The 24,346-nt window shown below is 35.3% G+C and overlaps 1 protein-coding gene across 1 annotated transcript; it reads right to left on the reverse strand.

Annotated features, from left to right (window-relative positions):
* Nucleotides 1-6,561: 6,561 nt before the first annotated feature.
* Nucleotides 6,562-23,163, reverse strand: MS4A13 (membrane spanning 4-domains A13). Its single transcript, XM_023508533.1, has 6 exons — nucleotides 23,113-23,163; nucleotides 20,984-21,124; nucleotides 17,217-17,273; nucleotides 15,464-15,583; nucleotides 11,627-11,722; nucleotides 6,562-6,624 (listed from the first exon to the last, which is right to left on the reverse strand). Exons 1-6 carry the CDS (start codon nucleotides 23,161-23,163, stop codon nucleotides 6,562-6,564), a joined length of 528 nt encoding a protein of 175 aa, XP_023364301.1.
* Between the last annotated feature and the right edge of the window lie 1,183 nt (nucleotides 23,164-24,346).

Below are 24,346 nucleotides of genomic sequence, written 5' to 3' on the forward strand. Positions count from 1 at the left end.
CTTTTTCTATATTTTGGAAAAGGTTGAGTAGTATGGGAACTAGTTCCTCTTTAAAGGTTTGGTAGAATTCTGATGTGAAGCCGTCTGGTCCTGGGCTGTTCCATATGATATGAAGAATTATTCTTTCCAACTCTTGAAAGCATGATAGTATTTTAGTGGGGATTGCATTGAATCTGTGGATTGCTTTGGAAAGTATAGACATTTTAATAACGTTGATTCTTTCCAGCCAAGAGCATGGTATATTCTTCCATTTGTTAACATTTTCTTCTATTTCTTCCCTTAGAGTTTCATAATTTTCTTTGTAGGGGTCCTTCACCTTTTTAGTTAGGTATATCCCTAGGTATTTCATTTTCTTTGAATCTATTGTGGAGGCAATTGTGTCCTTGATTAGCTTCTCATCTTGGCTGTTATTGGCATATACAAAGGCTATTGATATTTGGACATTGATTTTATATCCTGAGACATTACTGTATTTTTTGATCACTTGTAGGAGTCTTGTGGTTGAGTCTTTGGCATACTCTAAGTATAAGATCATGTAATTGGCAAAGAGGAAGAGTTTGACCTCATCTGCTTCCATTTTGATGCCCTTTGTTTCCTTCTCTTGCCTGATTGCATTGGATAGACTTTCTAGAATTGTGTTAAATAGTAGTGGTGATAGAGGACATCATCTTTTCTGGTCTCTCCTAGCAATATTAATGTATTTTGAGAAGACAAACAAAGAAAGGGCATCAAGAAACTGGAATGAAAAATAACCTAGCCTGCTGAACCAGAAAGTTTGGAGGGACTATTAAGAATGCAAGTTTGAAGTACCTAGGTAACTAATGACCTATAGAAAGAGACAATCAATGACCAATAGAAAAGAGCAGTACTGCCTTGAGGTGCTGAAAGGCCAATAAAAGATTTTAACAGTCAATTTCAAGTGGAGAGAGTATTTATACTCCTGTAGGCCTTTGCATCTCTGTCTCTCTTTCACCTTTGTTCCACCATGAGAGGGACCCTTCCAACTCTCTTTGGAAGTGCTCTAAACTTTCTCTTTGTTCTTAAATAAGATTTTTCTTTGTTATACTGAAACTTGTGCAGGTTACTTTTGGTCTCTATTCACACTGCCTGGGCTATTCCAATTTTTTTTTGCAGTTTCCATTCATTTTTACCTTCAGTTACTGATATGCCTGGGTTGAACTTTCTAGCTTAGTTAAATATTTGAACCAGCTCAATTAGGTTCAGGAAACCAGGATCCCTGGCCCCCAACATCTTTTCTGGTGCTGAAACCTAAGAAGCAGAAAACTCTGAACACATATTTTCTGGTGCAAACGCCCCAGGAAGAAGACCCCCAGAGGACCCCTGTATTCCCCATATCTCACATTGGATCATAGGTAAGATGATGGAACTCCTGTGTGTGCTAAGTGCAGCCCTGGTGAATGGCATTTTGTTCATCCCCTTTGTCATGTGTACTCACAAAATCATTAGTGTGAAAAGTTAGTAGGTGCTCCTGGGAGGAGCACTTCTCTAGACTAAGTTTGTAATATGAAAACACAGTGTTTATTTTGGCTTCCCAGAAGAGGAACAAGGAGACCATATTGCTTCCATGCCATCCCAGAAAGGGGAGCAGGGAGGCTACATGGCTTCCTGCAAGAGGAGTATGGAGGATCCAATATGGCAGATCCAACATGGCATCCTGGAGAGGGAAGAGGGAAGTGAGTGTGGAGGATTCACTTGGAATTCACAGAGTGCCGTACAAACAGTCTTGTCCACTTTTCCTCTGGTGATTGATTTCTTTTCCCTTTAGTGTTAGCCCAGAGAGAATTATCCTTTCTTTTCTTCTTCTTCTTCTTTTTTTTTTTTTTTTTTTTTTTGCCTTTTCACCACAACCGATGTATTTTGTCTAGAGACTTCTCCACTTGTTAAGTTTTGGGAATCTTTTTCTGACACCTCACTCTTTGCAAGTCCCCCACTTTTATGAGATGGGCTTATCCCCCCAACACTATAAGAGGTAAGAGAGCTGTATTAAAGGATTTTATTAATGCCCTCAAGGGACAAGTTATGTCCACAGGCCAGCTCCCATTTCTTTGCAAATCAGAGACTTTATTTACAGACACCTATAGAGGTCCAAGTGAACTGGGAGGCAATCAGAAAAAGAGGGAAGGAGGAGAGTCAACTCCCCATGGAGGTGTGAGGAGTAAGAAGGATAAAAGACATGTCTGGTCCCAGTGGCAATGCTATAATACTACTTTGGTAGCTATCACAGGGAATAAAGTGGCCTCATACGACATTCCTTGTGAAAGATTATTTTTACATAACCTCTCCAAGAGCCCTACACACATCCCTAGAGAGAGGCTTGGTTTACCAGATAGGGGTGCTTGTCTGGAGTTGTGAAGGCACTCTGCACCTAAGAGATTCCTGGGGAGCAGAAATGTTCTGTTTTCACTCTCACACAGAGGACTATGAGATAAGTAGCTTCTGTGCCCTCTAACTCACCCATGGAATGCCTCTTAAAAAACTAGAAGACCCTTAGATTATAAAGCCTCTGAAAGTCTAAGTTAATTTTCTTTTGCAGTACAGTTTGGCCTCAACATCAGTTACCACATAAGGAATTCTGGCCTGTAGATAGAAGTTTAAACTATAATATAATTTGGAAGTTTAACTAATCGGCCTCTGAAATCTGTAGGAAACTCCAGCATAAGGCACTAGGACCCCAAAGTGACTCAAATGAGCTACTGCACTTGACCACTTCAGTGTTCAACAACTGTGACCTGGACTAGGCAAGTACAGAATGCCAAAAATTAAATTGTTAGGAGCTGTTATTGTAGCCAACACCCATGGCCCAGTACAAGATCATCAAAAGAGACACCTATCTTCTGGTAGTAGTGTAAAGTCTGGCCAGATGTGTTTCAGCAATGGTAAACTGGGGCATCTGAGAAAAGTGTCACCAGAAGGGGCCTAACATAGATAGAGAAGGTTGGGTATTACTCTGCCCCACTTGCTTCCACTGTGGTGCACTGGGACACCACAATAATGCAACCAAGGAGATGATTGTGAATGAATACCTGCCTTTGCATTGATGGGACCCGGGCTCTCCTGTGGGATGGAGGGTGGAGAACTCCTTACATCAGCCTGGCAGGTCTCAGCACAGATGGGATAGTTCCTTGACTGAAGTGAGAGGGGCTGGAGCTAAGACTAGGCTACCTCGGGATATGTTGTTAGAGGCTGATGAGCCCATTAAGGGAGGGTTAGGCTCCTGATCTGTGAGATATGGATGAGCGACCCTCTCTGTCCCTGTCTGAACAATTCTTTGCTGGGACCTCAGCTGAGAAAGTCTGGAGTAAAGCCATAGAGCAACTTTAAGGTTCATTGCCAAGATGAATGTCAGTAGGTATACAAACCTTTTTGTCACTGCACTAGTGTGACTCCTTCTGCACCTTTGGCATATGGTTTTGGCTATAGGCTCAAGGTCAAATGGGGTTGTAGCCCTGATCCGCTGGGGACTAGGCCATTTCCAGAAGCAAACTTGGCAGATCTGACACTTGAGTGATGGTCTGAAATCTCAAAATGACCCTTTGAGATCTTGGGCTCTAGTGGGATTTAATGAACTGCTACCTGAATTCTGAGGTTCCTGTAGAGAAACTTTGTGAATGGGTAAAGAAGTCTTATTTGTTAGTGGGTAAGAGTAGATTATCTCCTATTATGCCATCCAAGAGAAGTCACCTCCTTAATATTCTTGATTACCATCACAACCAATATCTCTATAGGTAATCTTTCCCCAATCTCTAAATTTGTATTTTTAACTGCTTAATTGATACTTCTACTTTGATGTTAGTTATTTCAAACTCACCTAATACTGAATTTATTTTTTTTATCCCATCTTGCTATGTCTACTATGTTTCATATCACTGCAGGTGTTACCAAATCCAGAAACGTGTGGATTATTTTGGATTCCTTCACACCTTATGCTTATGCTTATTGTCCAACAAAGGTAAAATTTACTCTCTTTTTCTTTGCTTCTCTGATTCTCTGCAATAGTAATTAATACTCTTTTTCACATTCCACTTGCATTCTCCCTATTTCATACTTTTCTTTGAAATGTAACTTAAAGCCTATTATTTTCCTATTTAAAAACTCTTAATTTGCTCCTCACTGTCTACAAGATGTAGTTCAGGACTTAGTCATCAGAGTCTGATTTTTTTTTCTTTTTTTTTTATTAGATCATAATTGTGTACATTAATTCTCTCGTAGGATACAGTGTGTTACTTCCATATGCAGTTTGGAAAACTCTCATCCAGGTGGCCAACATAGCCATCATGTCTTTCTCATAATTGTTATGCTAAGACATTTATATTCAACCTTTAGACAAATTCACCTGTATCCAAATAGAATAAACTATAGGCATGATCCCCACAATATCATTCTCTTCACCCATCCTCCCCCTCCTCTCCTCCCCTTCTTTCCCCGTAGTCTAGGGCTCCATTTGGATTGTAGCTTTCCTAAGATAGCTAACAATTAGTTTCATAATAGTGTTGAGTACATTGGATACTTTTTCTTCCATTCTTGAGACACTTTGCTAAGGAGGACATTTTCCAGCTCCATCCATGTAAATATGAAGGAGGCAAGGTCTCCATCTTTCTTTGTGGCTGTATAGTATTCCATGGTGTACATATACCACAATTTATTGATCCATTCATGGGTCGATGGGCACTTGGGCTTCTTCCATGACCTAGAGATTGTGAATTGGGCTGCAATGAACATTCTGGTACAGATATCTGTATTATAGCGTGATTTATGGTCTTCTCAGTATATACCTAACAGAGGAATTACAGGATCAAATGGTAGATCTATATTTAGATCTCTGAGTGTTCTCCATATGGTTTTCCAAAAGGGACATATTAGTTTGCATTCCCACCAGCAGTGTAGTAGTGTTCCCTTTTCTCCACAACCCCGCCAGCATCTGTGATTTTGGGATTTTGTGATATGGGCTAATCTAACTGGTGTTAGATGATATCTCAGAGTGGTTTTGATTTGCATTTCTCTGATGATTAAGGATGATGAGCATTTTTTCATATATCTATAGGCCATGTGTCTGTCTTCTTCAGAGAAGTTTCTCTTTAAGTCTCTTGCCCACCCTGTGATGGGATCACTTGTTCTCTTCTTGCTACTACACTTGAGTTCTCTGTGGATTCTGGTTATAAGACCTTTGTCAGAAGTATATCCAGCAAATATCTTTTCCCATTCTGAGGGTTGTCTACTTACTTTTCTTACTGTGTTCTTGGCTGTGCAGAAGCTTTTTAATTTGAGGAGGTCCCAGTAGTATATTTTGATGTTGCTTCAATTGCCTGGGGGGACCTCCTCATAAAATTTTCACCCAGGCCTATTTCTTCAAGAGTTTTCCCCACACTTTCTTCTAATGCAGAGTCTGATTTTTTATCTCCTTGTCAACTGACCTTTCCCTACCTCTCCAGCCTTCACTCTTAACCTCCTCCTCATTGTCATTATGTTTTAATGTGTACGATTTATTTTAGCTATGTTATTTCCCTTATTTCTGATGAGCTAATTCTTTTGTTTAGAATGTCCTTCAACCTTTCTGCTTAGTAAACTACTAATCACCTGCTCAGAGGTCTTTTATAAAGCTATTCCCTCTAATTTCATATCAGAAGGACCATTATTTCTTTTTTTCTATTTTTGTTTTTGCACATTTATGTTAATTCATGTATTGCACAGTCTTGATTTGTTACTTGTTTCTTCTCATAAAGTAAAACCTCCTTGTCATTAGATGCCTTATTAATCTTTGATACTCCAGAGTTTAATATATTCCTTGGCATACAAGTAGACATTCTAAAAGAAATGAACTAAGTATTGACCTTCTTAAAATCAAGAAACCTTAAAGTATTATATAATTGGTGAAACATCTTGAGAAACAAACAACACATAATTATTATTGCTGAGCAAGGCTTTCTGAAGTAATGTTCCACATTAGAAGAGAGAGTGAGTTCAGAACAGATTTCTGGGAAATTCTTATTGTGCAAAAGAAATATGTTTGTTCTGAAAAGCAACTAGTTGAAAAGGATGATCTAAATAGTGATAAGTAAGAAATGGGGATATAGGGGAAGAAAGCAGAGATGTTGAGGGCAGAAAGGAACTTTAATGAGAAGAGTGGAAATCAAAGAAGAATAATATGAATTGGAAGTTTTCTGATTTATACTTTGTTGAGGCAGAAGCTAGATTGTATAGAAGTCAGAGTGTGAAATGTGCTTTCTACTTATAGGGACATAAATTACTTAAAGTGTTCCTGAGTTATACATCACACTCCAAGACTTGATGGCCTATACTCCAGATCTAATATCAATCGTTTTAGCTTCTCTAAAAAGCTCTGTTAAGGAGAGTTATTCAGAGTGCCTAGATAACAAGGAAAAACTTTCCTTGGAGTCTAGAAAAATGTGTGCAGACTTGAATATTGAGGAGAAAAATTCAACTTGTTTAGTAGTTTATTTTGCACAAAATTTGTGAGAGCAGCTTTGTTATACAGAGATATTATTAGGCCCCACACCAGGCATCAGCAAAATTCTCAGATTTCTAAACATTTGGTAAATCATCTTCCTCAACAACAGATGTAAGAGATTCTTCATGTGTTTGACCCTGGAAAAAAATTAACCTGTTATAAATCATGTTTCTTAAAATTATATACAAGTAATGGATAATTTTTTTAAAAAATGTAAGTAATAGTTGGATTTATAGAATAAAATCTTAAAAGAGCCATTTGTTCTATTTCGGTCACATTCCCACTTCATCCTATTTTCTTAATTCCTACTGAATCACTTACAACTTTGGTATACTTCCATACTTTTGTAATACAAATATTCATGGTCTTGAATATAAAGAGATGCCAGCACTTCAAGTTACCCTATCCTCTCATGGCATTTCCCAGCTATTCCTTCCCTCCAAGGCAATTGCCATTTTGACTTTTAGGCAATTAATCTTATTTTTTCTTTCTAGTTTCAGTTAAGCTTGCCTCCCTAAACACTGTAATTTAGTCTTGGTTTTACCTGGTTTTCAGTTTTATATGAATGAAATAAATAAGTATGCATTCTTTTAAGCCTGCCTTTTTATACTCAACAGTATATGTGTAAGGTTCATCCATGTTGTTAAGTGTAGGTATAATTCTTTTTAATTGCTGAGTAGAATTTTATTGGACTAATATACCTCAGCTTGTTTACTACTCACCTATTTATGTTGGTTCCACTCTGGGGATATTACAAATAATATTGATATATTCTTGGAAGCCTATCTGTTTGTATGTATTTTTGTGCAAACATTTGTGTTCTATATATACCAAGGACTTAAATTACTTATCATAGGGTATATACATCTTAATTTTTAGTGGATAATTCCCAAAATGTTTTTAAAGTTTTGCAATGATTTATATTCTAACTGGGAGTATATGAGAGATTTTATTATTTATAATCTTTACTATCACTTAGAATTGTCAGTATTTTAAAATTTAGTCATTCTAGTTCACACTTAAAAATGTTTCGTTATAGTTCTAATTTCTTTTAATGTTACTATGGATTTATGTCTAACATTTTGTTATTTGTTTTCTTTATGTCTCATGTGTTTTTCCTTTATCTGCTTTTAGAAAGTACACTTTATGTATGTTACTTTAATTCCATTGTTGATTTTTTAGCTATCATTTTTTTGAGTTTCTTAGTCATTTCAAATGCATTTTAATTTTTCACAATGTGCTTCAGATGAATACTAATTTAATTCTAAGAAAATACAGAAACTTTGTTCACATACAGCTCTATTCTCTTCCTGTTTCCTTGTATATTATTGTCATGTACATATGCTAGATAACTAACAAGATGGTCTTATAAGTATTGTTTTTGTAATTTCATCTTCTAAAATTTAAGAGAAAAATATTTATCTGTTGAGCAGTGTCTGGCAAACTGACATTTGAACCATATCTGGCTCACTGCCTGGTTTTGTAAATAAAGTTTTATTGGAACAAAGCTGCATCTATTATGTATTGTGTATGGATGATTTCTTGCTAAAAGGTGGAGTTGAGTAGTTAGAATAGGTGGAATTAGTGTTACTAATCAAATGACCTTAAATTAAGGAGATTATCCTGTATTACCAGTGTGAGCAAAAGCAATTCATCTGTCTTTAGAAAACACAAATGATGTATTTATACTGATTTTTATAATTGTCTACATAATTACTTTTACTAGTGCTCTTTACTCATGTACATCTGAGTTTCACCTGATATTACTTCCTTTTAGTCTAAAGAACTTCCTTTTGTTTCTTGTAAGATACTTCTGCTAGCAATACATTGTCTTTTCTTCATCTGTGTATGTTTTTATTTTACTTTAATTTTTGATGGATAGTTTAATAAAGGATATAGAATTTCTGACTGACTGTTTTCTCTTTCTGGCCTCCATTATTTTAGTTCAGAGCCAGCTGTTGATCTTATTGTGGCTCCTTTGTACATGAAAAGTGATTTTTTTCTTGTTGTTTTCAGGATTTTCTTTTGTATCAATTTGACATTGAGGTATTTAGGAGGGGGTCTCTTGTGTTTAATCCATTTGAAGATAATTGAGTTTCTTAGATGTACTAAATAATGTTTTCCATCAATTAGGAAAAGTTTTGGCCATTATCTTATCCCTCCTATTTTTATGGGACTCACATTATACATGTGATGGTCTCAAAAGTTTCTATGGTTCTATTCTTTTAGATCTTTCCTATCCTTTGGATTAGAAGATCTCTTTTTCCCTATCTCAATGTTTGCTATCTTTTGTTTTTTGTCAGTTCTAAAATCACTGGATCCCCCTAGTGAGTTTTTCATTTCATTTACTGTATTTTTCAACTCTAGAATTTCCATTTTGTTTTTTAATAATTTTCAACTTTTATTGATATTCTTATTTGATAAGTCATTATTATCATCCTTTAATTCTTCAAGAATACTTTCTTTAGGGCAGTGCCTGTGGCTTGAAAGGGTAGGGTGCTGGCTCCATATGCCGGAGGTGGTGTGTTCAAACCCAGCACTGGCCAAAAAAAAAAGAATATTTTCTTTAGTTTTTTTGAATCTTTCTTTGTTAGGGCCATCATTTGTCCTCTTCTCAGAAAATTATCAAGTGATCTCTTTCAAGTGTATGGGTTACTATTTTCAGTTCTTTGTGTAATTTTGCTGTTGAAAACTGCACATTTTAGATGATATATTGTAACAACTTTAGATTCTCATTGTGCATCTCCCAGGAGTGGTAGCTATTGCTGTCTTTTTAGTGACTTGCCTATTTTAATTATGTGGAGTCTGTCTCCCTTGCAATGTGTGGCTTCTGATGTACCTATTCAAGTTTTTCATTTTTTAAATTCTTTATTTTATTTTTAAGACTGATTTCCTAGGGGTCTCCCTTGGGTCATTATAAGTGATCAGTCAGTGAATAATTAGAGGTTGTGCTGAAACACCTCATCATCTGAACTATATCCCATAAAACTCCTTTGTTAAAGTCCTAATCCCTACTACCAGAATGTGACTACATTTGAAGATAGGGTCTTTAAAGTGTTAATGAAGTATAATGAAGTCATTAGGATGGGCTTTAATCCACTGTAGCAAGTGTCCTTGTAAAAGCTTGGGACATAGACAATAAGGAAAAAAGACCTTAATAAAAAGACCTCCATAAGGGAAGACATATGGAGATAGTCATCTGAAAGCCAAGGAGAGAAGTCTCTGAAGAAACTCTTTAGATATTTTGATCTTAAACTTCTAGCCCCCAGAATTGTGTGAAAATAAATCTGTTGTTTAAAACACACAGTATGAGGGACATTTTTATGGCAGCCCTAGCGAAATATTAAGCATTTTTAGTCAGTAAGACTTCTACCCTTTCCCAATAAATCAGTGTAGCTTGAGTCATGTATTGAAAGTTTAGGCCATACATATGTGTGCTCTAGCTTTTACTTTTTCAAGGCCTCTTATATAGCCAAAGGTAAATAGTGCATGAAGGCCTTCACCATTCTCCTTAGCATGTGTCTAGCTTTACATATATGTGTATTTATATTCTTTCAGACCAAAAGGGATAAGTTGGATATTATCAAGGCCCTATTGGTTGCCTTTTAATCTGAATCTCTCTGTTGAGTTTCTGGTTGGATGCCAGTCAATTTCTTGCTCCAATAAGTACTATGATCTTAGTTAGGCTAGGTGTAACATTGACCTTATCTGTTTGTTTGCTGCTGAGATCACTATTTTTTAAAATAACATTCCTGGTCAAGGAACTTACTGTGCTCTGTTCCAAATAAAATTAGTCCTCTCAAACAGTGATGTACTAGTCCTCATAATGTGACTCACCAAGGTAAACTTCTGCATAATGGAACCTGTGTTGTGATAGGAATGGGAGAAGCTCCAAACTAACATGCCACAGATATTTGTTGTTCTTACTGAGGTCCAGATTTTCTTAAATAAACACTTCTCATTTTGTTGTATGCTTTGGTCAATTTTCTCAACATTTAAAAGGCAATGTTTTGACATTTTTGTCCAGTTTTATAATTTCTTTTTAAGGAGATTTCATTTAACCATTCTGAAAGTCCTACTTATTCCCAATTCTAAAACTGGTTTTCCATATAGTCTCACAGTTGCTTCTATGTATGTATTTCAGTTAGTTGCTGCTCAGAGTAGTCTTTCTTGACTATCCTATGTAAAATAATCTTCTCCTCATCTCATTATCCTCCTTTATTTTACTTCATAACATTTTTTACTTCTTGACATTTTATATATTTGTTTGTTTACTGTCTTTCTCCCTTAACTGGAATGCAAACTCCCTGAAGGTAGGGATATTGTCTTGTTAGTCACTGTAGCCTTCGTGTGTATGTAGTTTTTAAAGCTGGTAAGAAAATAACCATTCTCATAAATTTGTGCTATATTGTGAATTGTTATACAATTTTGGAATGTTATTAAACTTGACCCTTTACACACTTACAGGAACCAACCACCTTCAGAAATAGTTATCTTGTATGTAAAAATATTTGTATTGGATTTTACACTGTGTTATTCTTAATAATTTAGAAGAAATTTGAAACAAATCTATAAATATTAAGAAAAATAATGAAGCTAGTCAAAGGCATTGGTCGGATATGTTCATAATGGAAAGATGTTTATGATAGTTAAAAAAACACATGAGATAATGCAATGAAAATATCACACAATAAATATTAAGAAAAATCATGAAGCTAGTCAATGGCATTCTTTAGACATGTTTTATAATGGAAAAAATATTTATGATGGTTGAAAAAAATGCACATGACAAGGCAATGAGACTATGACCGCAGAATTAGTAAAACAGAAAACTGAGAGTATGTTCGTCTTTTTTTATATAGATGTGAATGTGTGGGTATGGTAAGAACTATATTAAGAGAACAATCACTTTTTACTCTATATAACTTTTAAAAAATTTACAGTCTCATTTATTACTTTTATAATTTTGTTTTCTATTTATAAAACAAAAGTAAAGGAATTATTATCATATTCTATTATTGTAAAATATTCTAATTTTATTGGTCCTAGCATATTGTATCAATGTGCTTCATTTCTTTGCAGCGTGTGCTTACTAGAAATCAACACCTCTTGTTTTGCCAGAGTCAATAAAACACTTACCAAATTTAAGCAGGTGTATATTGTATACATAAGTGCAATAACAATTTCCAAGATGTAGAAAGGTATTAAAACTCGTGAAACTTCCCTTCCAAGTTTCTGTAACCAAAAATATAGGGAATATCTTCTATTATTATATCTTTCATAAGACAAATACACTCACATAAGGAACGCCTAGTGTGAGTGTCAAGTAAAGTAAAGATAATTCTTTCACCATTTAATTTCCTTAAGCATTTACACTCCTTTGCCTTCTGCTTTACTTTTCCTGGTTTTCATTTCCTTAATTCATCATCTGTGGGGTCCAACCTTGATCTTCACCACTCAACAACTCAACATTCTTTTCTCCCTTCTTACAACTTTTTATTCTCATTAATGTCCTCACTAATGTCCTGACTTAGCTCACTACCTAAATTCTTTAGTTGGTAAGATCTGACTCTCCTATCTTTAGTGATAAGATGGCCACCACCTTGTGAGGACTACTAAGATAAAGAGCTTTGTCAAACAATCCTCTTCTATTAAAAGTTATTATTGATTACAAACTTACTTAAATTTACATATGTGCTGATAAAAATCTTACATACATATTGATGTTATATCAGAAAATGATGAGTCAATTCAAAAACAGTTAAAAGAACATTTCACTTAGAAACACAGGTGATTGTAACTGCTGTGATAATAAATCAGATTCCTTTCTGTTGCTATTAGAAAGATATTTTCAAGTACACACCTCCCTGATGACTTTTGTGAGTGATACTCACATTCTGAAAATGTGAGTTATGTGCTAGCTATGGAAAGACAAGAATAATATTTAGATCTAGAAAGAATGAGAACATATTTATCTCCCTCAATTCCTTCTCTTCCTCTTCATTCTCTTTCTCTTCTCTTTCTATAATCAAGTAGAACAGACAAAAACATAATAGAAGGTGACCCATGACAAGGTTAAATATGTCCAAATAGATAAAAACTTGCTCATTAATTATAGGGCACAGGAGGTTTACTATAAACCTTTCATCTTTGGGAAAACTTCATAAAGAGGTAGAACCCCCCAAATAAGTAGGACTGAGGAAATTCAAGGGGGGAAGTAGCCTTCTAGGCAACTTTAAATTTTATTTAGTTGTTTCTTTGTAACCTACTTAAAATATTTGTACCGATTTTAATTTATACTATTTTTTCTGACACAAGATAGGTTACAAAGAAACAACTATACTATACTGAGGATAATATTTAAATAAATTCAGTCTGGTTTTGGAATCTATACTATTAATCATTTTGATATATGAAAAGCATATTTCAGGTGCATGCACTCTGGACTTAGCTGCACCTAACTTTGTAAACACTGGTAACTTGATGAGTTTGTGGATTTAGCTGAGTGTCAATACACAAGTTCATTTTGTTTAACTAATCACAGCAAACAAAGCTGAAAAGTGAATGTAAAACTAATCATTAATACTAAGTTCAGATCAGATAAATAGAGTCTATAGTGGTCTGTAATATCGATTGAAAAAAGGCAATTATGCTGTATTATATTGAACTGATAATTACAATTTTATAAATAAAAATGGTAATAAATAACTTGAAACAATTATGCACTTAATAACTTTTAAGTCTACCCTCCCCAATTCTCTGCCCCCAAAACTAGAATTGAAGATTTCTAGATAGAATCTCTAGGGTAGGCTCGGCGCCTGTGGTTCAAGCGGCTAAGGCGCCAGCCACATACACCTAAGGTGGCGGGTTCGAATCCCCAGCCTGGCCCGCCAAACAACAATGATGGCTGCAACCAAAAAATGGCCGGGCGCTGTGGCGGGTGCCTGTAGTCCCAGCTACTTGGGAGGCTGAGGCAGGAGACTCACTTGAGCCCAGGAGTTGGAGGTTGCTGTGAGCGTGATGCCATGGCACTCTACCCAGGGGGATAGCTTGAGGCTCCGTCTCAAAAAAAAAAAAAAAAAAAAAGAATCTCCAGGGTAACTGGAGAATTTTCTTACAATTGATAAGGAAAACTTGGTGTTAGAAAATTGCTTCAGAAGGCCCCTCCCCCAAAGCCCCTTTCTGCCCTTAAAGTTACAACTCCTCCCTAGCACAGGGAGTGGCCTGCTTACCTCATCACCCTGTTCTAATTTCCCACTGCCCGCCCCTAATGGATCTTTCTGCTGGAGGAATAACTCCTTGTTGGTTATCCCACCAGCCCGTCACCATTCTAAAACTCCTCTATATAAGAATACGTTCCCCCAGCCTCCAGCCGTGTCTCTCTCTCTCTCTCTCTCTCTCTCTCTCTCGCCTCCTTCTGCCTTCCTTCTCTCTCTCCTGTCTTCCCCCTTGCTCTTCTCTACTCTCTCTCTCTCCTCTTCCCCACCACTCTCTCCTTATCTCTGTCTCCTCTTTTCTCTTCTCCTCGGTGTTGCTTTGCAGCTTCCCTCCCCCCACCAATAAAGACCTTTCATACAAGCCTTGGTAGTCTGAGAATTCTCTGCTGGTCAAAGTGCTCCTCTTTCACTTGGTCCATGTTTAATTAAATCATCCTTTGTTACACATAATCTATTTGAGGGTACTACTGCATTTTCTGTTATTGTCTCACTGTCCTTTGGCTGTTGTTCTCCATATTTTGATTCTTTCCACTGATGCAGGTATGGAGAGGAAGTGTATAGAGGAAGAGCAGGAAGTTTATCCCTCATCTACAGTGACTCTTCCACTCAGTACTGTAATTACTATTTGTTTTTTGTTGGTCAAATAAGGAGAAGCTCCATTTCCATTTGGCTTATTTCAAGGGCAAGATTTTTATAAGCACTGCTAAAGTCTTTTGCAGTGCTAATATTCTTTAAAATTCTGATTTTTAAAAAAATAAATCATAGCTGTGTACATTAATGCAATTATGGGGTACAATGTGCTGGTTTTATATACCATTTGAAATATTTTCATCAAACTGGTTAACATAGCTAAAATTCTGAATTTAACGCCAACAATTAAATCTATTGTGGTAAGACATTTATACTTTTAATAGTTTTGAAATGTACCATTGCATTGTACACAATAGATCTTACCACAAGTAAGTGAGGTGATGGTTATGTTAATCAGTTTGATGTAAACATTCCACATTGTATATCAAGTCAGCACATTGTACCCCATAAACATATACAGTTATGATTTAATAAAAAATTATAAATAAAAATATTTTAATTATTTTATGTAACCTAAAATAGATAATAAAATCATCAGGTGAGTTCAAAAAAAATTCATTGTGTGATTGGTAAAGATACATTTACTGGAGGATGTTACCATCTTAGGAAGAAAAATAGTTATTTCCGTACTACTACAAATGTGATTGAATTTCAGTTAAATGGAAGTAAGATAGGTTTATATATTTATATTTAGAATTTGCAGACTAAAAGCAAAATTCACATAAGATGCAAAGATAGGCTGTGTATGAAAAGCTCTATGTTAAATTGGAACTCACCAAGTGTCTAGAACTTGAACTGTTATGGGTCAATAGAAAAATTCTTCAGTTGATTTTGAGAATGGTTTTATGGTACAGGATTATGCCATTCTAGCATAAAGAGAATCATTAGTGCTACCCTGTGCTTAATGCACAGACGCTTATTATTGAAGCTTTCAATTTTTTACTTTATTTTAATTCAGCAAGTCAAAGATTCAAACATTCTATTAATATTTACTGAAAAATCACATCTTAGAGCTATTTTTGAAGGAAAACTTTCAACCAATCAAAAGCTTGCTGCTAAAAGAATTTTTCAAGGACCAATAAAAGCCTCATCTTACCTCCCAAGGTTTTAAAACCACTGGAAAGAATAATTTTGAAATTAAAATATTTCTACAGAATTGGTCACTTACCGCTTGTCCATAATTCCTATATGACACAGATTTAAAAGAAGCCAACTCAATTGCTGTTAGAACTATTGCAATAATTGTGGTAATTATACAGAAGATATTAAGGAACAAAGCACTTGAAATCTGAAAAGGATACACAGAGTAAACTTATTATATTCAGAACAAACACTTTGGTTAAATAGTTTGAAAAAAGTCATCTAGGTAAAACTTTGATCTAGTTTCTTAAGTGTTGGACATGTCTGCGTGCTTGTCATTAATGTGAAGTATTATTCCAGTTTACACAAAACCCACTTGATCTACAAGAAACATTAGAAGATATTAAGGAACAAAGCACTTGAAATCTGAAAAGGATACACAGAGTAAACTTATTATATTCAGAACAAACACTTTGGTTAAATAGTTTGAAAAAAGTCATCTAGGTAAAACTTTGATCTAGTTTCTTAAGTGTTGGACATGTCTGCGTGCTTGTCATTAATGTGAAGTATTATTCCAGTTTACACAAAACCCACTTGATCTACAAGAAACATTAAAATCAGAAATCAGCTCATTGATATCCCACATGTGTTCAAATATTCCACATGCACTTACTGATATTCCACATGTGCTCATATATTCTATTATGAATATACTATTATAGTATAGAATATAGAATACTATACTATTCTAAAAATAGTATATTCTATTATGAGTCACTATCCGCTAAGATATGATTTAAACAAATGGTGTTCCATCACAAGGGGGGAAATAAAGAGAAAGAAGAAAATCTTTAAGGTATGATTTTAATACAAGGGACCAAAAAAGGAAAGGAAAAATTTCTGCTTGTAGAAATACAACTAAATAGTACTTAGAACATTTTAATTCTGTGGTTTCTTTATCTGAGGAATTATGTCTCAATATCTTTGGACATAAGTTTTTTATGTGTAAAATTATAGATCAGACTAATTTCTAAAACATATTTTAGTTCTAAGATTTTTAAAGGCTTTTTATTCCCAATGTCTTTCTACTTATACTATGGATGTATCTTTATTTTGGACAAATCCCCTACTTTGTAAAAAGGCAGAATCCTGTTTTCAAACTGGATAGTTCAGAGAATGAAGTTTTACAGAAATATGATATCTATATATAAAAGCATTAGGTCCTATTAAAATTTTTCTAATCATAAAGGTACAATGTTAAACTTTATGTGCCTGTGGCTCAAGGAGTAGGGTGCTGGCCCCATATACTGGGGTTGTGGGTTCAAGCCCAGCTCTGGCCCAAACTGCAAAAATCAATCAATAAATAAATTAATTAAAAAATTGTTAAAAAAGAAGGTAGAATACTAAACAAAACAAAAACCATATTTAAATTAATAAAATTTTACATAAAGCAATTCAGCATATTTGTCTATATCAAATTATATGTTCTTAGATTTGCACTTAATTCTGTCACTTATTTTACAGATAGGGTAGATTCTTTCATTTGCCAGGGGTGTCCAACCTTTGTTCTTTTCCACTGCCCACTGGAAGAATAAGAATCGTCTTAGGACACATATTAAATACACAAATACTAACGAAAGCTGATGAGCAAAGGAAAAGGTGAGTGTATACTTTTTGCAATATCTGACATCATAAGATAAGCAGAACAGTCCTCAGATAATCTGCATGTGGCCCACAGGCCACCAGTTGGACACCTCTGGTAGACACTATCTTTTTGTTAAAACCTAATGGTTAGTTTTATGACAAGTGACTTACAGAGATATCCCAAACATTTAACTTACCAGGTTTTGAGTGTGATACTTTGTTGCTCTTATTACTATAGCTCCTGAAGTGATAGGCTGGACATAAAAACATATATTGATAAATACTCATTGATAATGCTTGCCAACTTAAAAAAAATGCTCTTCCAAATCAGTTATTTTTAGAATACTAAAAGTAAAATGGTCAGGACAAGTTTCTGTCATACGGTAATGAATTGAAAGGTAACAGGTCACTTGTGACAGACACATACAGTGGACAGTGGGCAGAACTCAGATTGTGGTACATGCCAAAGATAGCCTTTGGAGTCCTAAACCCCAAACCAGGTTTGCTTATATGCATGTGAGCTACCTCATATGTAATTCATTCACTTATTACTTATGCTATCCTTCCTGATGAAATGGTGCTACTGATTATAATTACTACGTACATATCCAGATACAGTATGTGTGGTCCAAGAGTCTATTCCACATTGTGATTACACAAAATATATAGACTCTTAGCTGAGACTTTGGTCATTATTAAGGTCATAGTTGCTTTTGATGCCTTTGCCTTTGTTTTCTAAAAGAAGACGTTCCATTATTTCATGTCAAAGGACTTTTTTTCTAAGAAATGTAATGTTATCTCGTATGTGTATTGTGAAATGTAATGTTATCTCATATTGGGCTGCATGATTCTCTTGAAATATTCCTTGTTTTATCTGTTTTCATGGCTTTGGTGAAGATCCAAGTCAAATTTCTGGAAGGACAACATTCGTGTTTCAAACCATACATAAGAAAGCCAAACCTGAAGCTGCAAAGTCCTTGAGGATAACTTTAAATGTACAAATTCAGTACTTCGTTCCCTAACAAAAATTCAGATTTCTAAGCAGGTGCTCAGTGGTGGTAAGAACTATCTCTGAACATAGATCAGGTTGCAGTGGCTCATGCACCTATCAGCACTTTTGGAGGATGAGGCAGCAGGATTGCTTGAAATCAGAAGTTTGAGATGAGCCTGGGTAATATAGAAAGACCCCATCTCTCCAAAGCACCCACAAAAATTTGCCAGCTATGGTGGGGTGGGCCTATAGTCTCAGCCACCCTGAGGCTGAAACAGGAGGATCGTCTGAGCTCAGGAGATTAAGGGTGCAGTGAGCTATGATACGGCCACTGCACTCCAGCCTGGGTGACAGAGCAAATTTTGTCCCTAATTAAAAAAAAAAGAACTATCTCAGGATATAAATAAAGTGAAAATATCTTGTGAATTTTGAACTAGAGTACTCTCCAACTAGATTATTTCTAACTAAAGTGCTATTTGCTTTATAAAATGCCTTTCAAGACTTATGCCTAAATGAGAAGCTTTGTATTGTATTACGTTTCCTTGAAATTTTGTGTAATTTACCCCAGGAGTTAAATATGCTATCTTTATAACATTTGTTGTTAAACACTCAGAGACATAAATGGTTTATCTGGATTTGTTCTGAAATTCATGATCTTTCTCCTGTTTTTTCAAGGTAATGCTTTGACATTTACGAGCCTGTGCATAATTTATCATTTATTGCTTCTGAGCTGATGCATTACTTACAGCCTATAGAGCATTTATAAACCATGCGTCATTTACCTAGATTTTGTGTGAAAGTTAGTATATTTCTCCTATTTTTTTTTTCAAGGCAATCCTGTGACACTTATGAGGCAGTATATGTGTAAAGTCAGGGGATCGCCCAGAAATCACTGTTTCCTGTAGTGATCGCTTGCTTTCTCCAGTGGCAGCCCTCCTGTCTCCTCTAGCCCCCGTTTTATCTCTTCTAAGCACAGATTAAATAGTTTTCTTGCTCTTATTGCTACTTCCAACAATTCTTTCTCCTCTAGCTTTGGCTCAAATGTCATCAGATACAGTCATCCACTATTCCTCACGTTTGAAGTCATCTGTTGACCCCCTGGTTGTTCCTCTTTCCAGATGATTTTAATTCATGTCTCTTTGACTCTCTCTCCAACATCACTTAATACTTGGTGATTTCAATATAGATATGATCCTTCTAATACTGTGGGCTTCACCTGTCTTAGTCATTCACTCCCATATTCATTCTCTTGTCCTTGTTACATATTTTAAATCTCCATTTCAAGTATCCCACTTGTTATTCTTCTAGCTCTTATCCTCGGATGTTAGAACTTTAACAATCTTTTGACCCAACCTGGATCTATAATCTGATATCCTCACGTTCTTTAAAGTCTTCTCTTCATCATCAACTTAAATTCCATGGTTAACCTTTATATCCATCACTCTCAAACCCCTTTACACCTCTTCTTGTTTTATTACAGTGGCATGGTTAAACCAAAATCTTGACTAGGTATAGTTTTCCCACCATTGCACGCCTGCACACAGTCTGAGAAAGAAACACAACCCATGTCAATATATAACCACATTCTAAAACACAGGTTGAGTGCTTAAATACTGTTATCAAAAATAGAACTACTTTTCCATAATTCAAGCACTTTCATACTTTTCCAAGATGACTATTTCACATTCTCCCCTCTTTCCTCAAACAACCATTCTACTTGCTTATCCTCACTTCCACTTCATGGTCCTGCCTAATTAACTGAGGTATTTTAAGTGATCAGAAAAAAAATCTTCCACAATTTCTCATCATATCAAAACCTTCCCTTTTCTCTCTCTTACTTTGCCTTTCTTGACTGTTATCTTACCTTAACACAATTTATAATAAGACCGGATAATCTTTTGTTGAGAAGGGCTGTCCTGGGTATTTTAGGCTATGTAGCAGCCTCCTTGGTGTCCGCCCACTATATGCCCACCACCAGCTGTCAAGTCTCAGAGTATTTGTAGGCCTTATGAAATGTCCTCTGAGGGGCAAACTCACCTCTAGAGAGAACCACTGATAGAGATAACCTGTCCATTCTTCTAACTATTTGTGTACTAAAACTCATCCTCTCTTGCCTACCCAAAGATTCTAGTACCCTTCCCCTCATTTATCTCATATTATCAATTTTCTTTCTTCCGATTTAGTCCTTTCAACAAAAGAAATGGTATTATTTCTTCCAACTCTCAGACACAAATAAACAAACCCTCCCCTTCCCCAAACTTCCCACACTATCATCTCATTTCTCTGTACCACATTATAGCAAAGTCCTTTAAAAAGTTGTCTGTGTTTGCTGTCTCCAATTCCTCTCTTGCTAGTATTTCTTAAACCAAATCAAATCAGGCTTTTGCCTCATCATTCCACTGAAAAGACTTCACTTTACGACTAACTTGATATTGTTAAGTCCAATGGTTGATCCTTAGCCTTCCTCTTCCTTGGCAAAACACAAAATATAATATAAATGATCTTTCCCCATTTTGGGTTACAATTTCTTCACTTGGCTTTAAGGATGCCACCCTCTCCAGGTTTTCTGCCTATCTAATGGCTGCCTAGAAATCACAAAAGAGTGCCAGTAATGATAAATTCAGAAAATAAGTATTGACTCCTTGTGCAAAGTGACGAAAGTGAAGACTGTGAACGTGAAAATTAATCATGCTAATGGATATTATAGTTAAAATTATTTGTTATTCACACATCTAGGGACAGTCTACCCTATGGATGTCATTGTATACTTCTATATCTCTTGGAGAAACATTTGTAAATTAAAGATACTCAATACATATCTGTTGAAAAAAAGAATCTGACTTCGAATAAACTAAAAACAGGATTTAGTTATATAGTTTTCCTGAAGACCTTGTTTAGAAACTGTGTCCTACCTTCCGCTATTGGTATAAATATTATTTATTAAATGATTAAATCATTATATATTTTACTCACAAAAATTCCCCATAAAGCACATCCTGTTTTATAAGTTAAAGGTTCATATTTTCCAAAGACTCCTTTAATTTGTCCCATATACAAAACCAACAGGTAATACCACATGAAAACTTCAAAGATGCCAATCATAATCTGGATGGTCTGTGGGAAGAGAAAGCTATTAGTACTAAAATCATGTAATTTAAAACACAATTCCAGTTAAGGGTTAACTATAAGAAACATTTAACACCTTTACGAAAGATGAAAGTAAAATAGCAATACACTCAGTAAAGTATTTCCTAGATTGGTTAGTTCAGAAAGAAGGTCTAAACCAAGAAGGACTGAGGTTTACCAAATAGGAATCAGTCATACTTAGAGCAACAGATTCAATAATAGTAGCTCTGGCCAATGTTCCCACAAAGAATTGTGTAGAATAAAATTCACAGTCTGATTCTACCACTGGCTAGCCTCCCATTTATCAGGTAATGGCATGAGAAGAGAATATTGAGGGTCCTTGGGAGAAAATGTGTTTACTACTGTACCTTGATGTGGGAAGTCATATATCTAACTTTTTCTTATACATCAGTAATTTATTAAGGATGAATCACCTTTTAAAACTTACTGGGGTTTGATTTATCTTTTCTTTCAAGGACGACCTAGTATGGATTTTTTAAATAAGTATTCTGGAGTTTGGTACAATATAACACAGTGATACAAAGCATATCCAAGTTGGACTTGCTTGCACCAGGCCTTCCCACTGCATAGGTGATTAGTTGGAATGGGAAGAATTATTGTTAAACCTTAATTTGTAAGAAGATAATGATAATCACAGGAAATATGCCCTAATAAATTTATTTCTCCATTTATATGTGAATTAATATTTCATATACTGAATCACATTTTAATTATTCTTTAAAAATGACAGGATACATTATTTTTATTTTCATACAAACTTTAATAGGAAGCTATTTAATGTTTTAAGAGTTTCAACTCTTTGCAAAGCAAGTAGTCTATGAAATAATGCAATTGGCTAATTTTAAAAATACATTTTAAAGAAGAGTTTTAAGAAAGACCTCTTTTTTGATAATAATCTTATGCAATTTTATGGATTTAGAATTTAAGATTTCCCCCTGCATCAAATTTGCAAGAGTGGTTATTATTTCCAGAGGTTCTTTGAATTTGATTGGGAGAAATATCCCCAACAGACTGCAAAAGCTGAGGGACTAGACTTTGGTTTCTCACTGTTGTATCATCAGCCTGTAATATGGTGCTCAGCACACAAACATCCAGGAAATAACTCTTATATAAGCATGTTGGTGTCATGTAATTCCATGTGTCTTTCCCAATTGTTAAAAGGAGTAGTCTTGAAAAATAGTGTCTCCTTTTCTATGACTGGCTGTTTTTCTATATAATACCATGAAATATCCAAGTAGCCAAAAGTTTTAAAGAACTGCCAGTGTGTGGAGGACAAGATAGGTTTTCTTATTTAAAAATTGTTCTTAGAAACAACAAATGGGTTTCTGGAAATCAGACAACCCCCCCCCCAACAAATGGAGCGCGTAGGATTGCAGCACAGGTGTATACATGACAAAGTGGTCTGTGACCCAAAAGAGTTTAAGAACCTCTGCTGAACAGTCAGGTAGGAGGTTTAGAAAATAGATCTACACAGCATCTGAATTCAAAGGAAAAGTTCACATCAGTGGAAAAAGTTTTCTCCTCTTTAAATATGAAAAAGCCTGGTCCTCATAATTCCTTTATGTTTATTTAGAAAGTCAGATAGATGGTCTGTAACCTCACATGTGTATAAGAAGGGACAAATTCATAATCCTCCCGCTGCATGATGTCAGTGAATACATTGGCAATAGATCTCTCTCAGAGTTAACCCCACCCCCTATATACATGCTGTCTTTTTTTCCTTATTCCTTATCTGGATTTCTGTATTAACCTGTGTATGTTTGTTTAGTCAGTACACATATAAATAAGAACGCGTTAATGAAGGTACATGAGATCAGTCAAACTTTATAAAAGCCAACATTATAAAAAATAAATTTTACCCTTTTAAACTAAATCTGTCCCTTTCTAGATCCAAAATGCCTTTTATAATACTAAAATAGTTCATGATCCTAAATTTAGTCAAGGTAAAATCTTACCCCTAAAACAAGAGAATTTGCTGGAGAGAGTCTTGCGTTCCCACATGCCATACTATCAGCATTTCTTCTAGATGATTTTGTCTTTAACTTTTGGTGTTATCTTAACTTGGAAACTTCTACAAAACAATATAAAACACATATACATGATTTTCTCAGAAGAAAATATGTAAGTTTGATTCTTTCCTTATTGTTTGACAAGTGCTTTCCCAAATTCAGAAGCAACAGCTTTCTCCTTCCTGTGCCTTAATTCTGAAAGGCATCAGTTTGCAACCACATGTTCAGAACTAACAGCCTCTATAATTGAAAAGTTTCTCTCTAGGACTACAAAGTATTGGTATGTTACATGTACTGTCTTTGAGTAGTAAAGGTTCTCCTGAGGAACAGTATTAGAGAATTTTCAGTAAAGTTTTCAATAATTCATTTGTAATTCCTGATCAGTTCAATGCAATTTTTCAAAACCAACTTCCTCTACTTAAATTGATTTTTCCTTTATTGTGACACATACTTGCTACTTAACTTCTATATGAAACAACTGTTTCTTCTATCAGACAACTTATCAAAGCTGCTTCTGAAATCCTAATGGCACACTGTTTTTCTTTTTGATTTAACCAAATCTAGCCCTCTCCTGATCCAATGTATCTGGACTTCTTCCTGGTGTTTAGATCATCTTGTGGATTGTCTGTCTTTGTAGATCTGAAATTCTACATTTGCTATTATGTCAATAACATGTCATGCCACCTGACTATTGATGTTAAATCTGAGGCTTGTTCTTTTCAGAAAGGAGAGAGTCCTCTCTCATTCCCTGCACTCTCAAAATCTCATGAATTGATTATTTTAATGAGTCTTCAGTTTCTAAAATTTGTTTTCTCGATGTCTCTTAATGCCATTAAACCAGAGACACAGAAAAAGCTAGGAAAGAACATGAGAGCGATAGCCAGAGAGAAAGTAATGTTAGTAACTGAAGTAAGCTTTATGTATTCAAACACCATCTTTGAGAAATAACCAAGCATTTAGAACTACAGGCATGTAGTTCATAATCCCTAGGTTATGAACAAAATAGTTTCTGTAGGTTTCTTTCTTTCTTTCTTTTTTTATTGTTGGAGAATCATTGAGGGATACAAAGAACCAGGTTACACTGCTTGCATTTGTTAGGTACAGTCCCTTTTCTAATTGTGACCCCCACCCTCCTCCCTCCTTCCCTCTCTGTGCCCCCCCAACCCCATGATGTACTAGC

This window comes from Otolemur garnettii, unplaced genomic scaffold, assembly GCF_000181295.1.
Source record: "Otolemur garnettii isolate 467f Iridium unplaced genomic scaffold, OtoGar3 scaffold00254, whole genome shotgun sequence".
In the NCBI taxonomy this organism is placed as follows: domain Eukaryota; kingdom Metazoa; phylum Chordata; class Mammalia; order Primates; family Galagidae; genus Otolemur; species Otolemur garnettii.

Coding starts and splice junctions, on each gene's coding strand:
- MS4A13 (XM_023508533.1), bottom strand. CDS start 23,163: ATGGCATGTGGGAACGCAAGACTCTCTCCAGCAAATTCTCTTGTTTTA. Junction 15,584..17,216: donor AGTATCACACTCAAAACCTG/GTAAGTTAAATG, acceptor TATCCTTTTCAG/ATTTCAAGTGCTTTGTTCCT. Junction 6,625..11,626: donor TATACACCTGCTTAAATTTG/GTAAGTGTTTTA, acceptor ATTTTTTTCCAG/GGTCAAACACATGAAGAATC.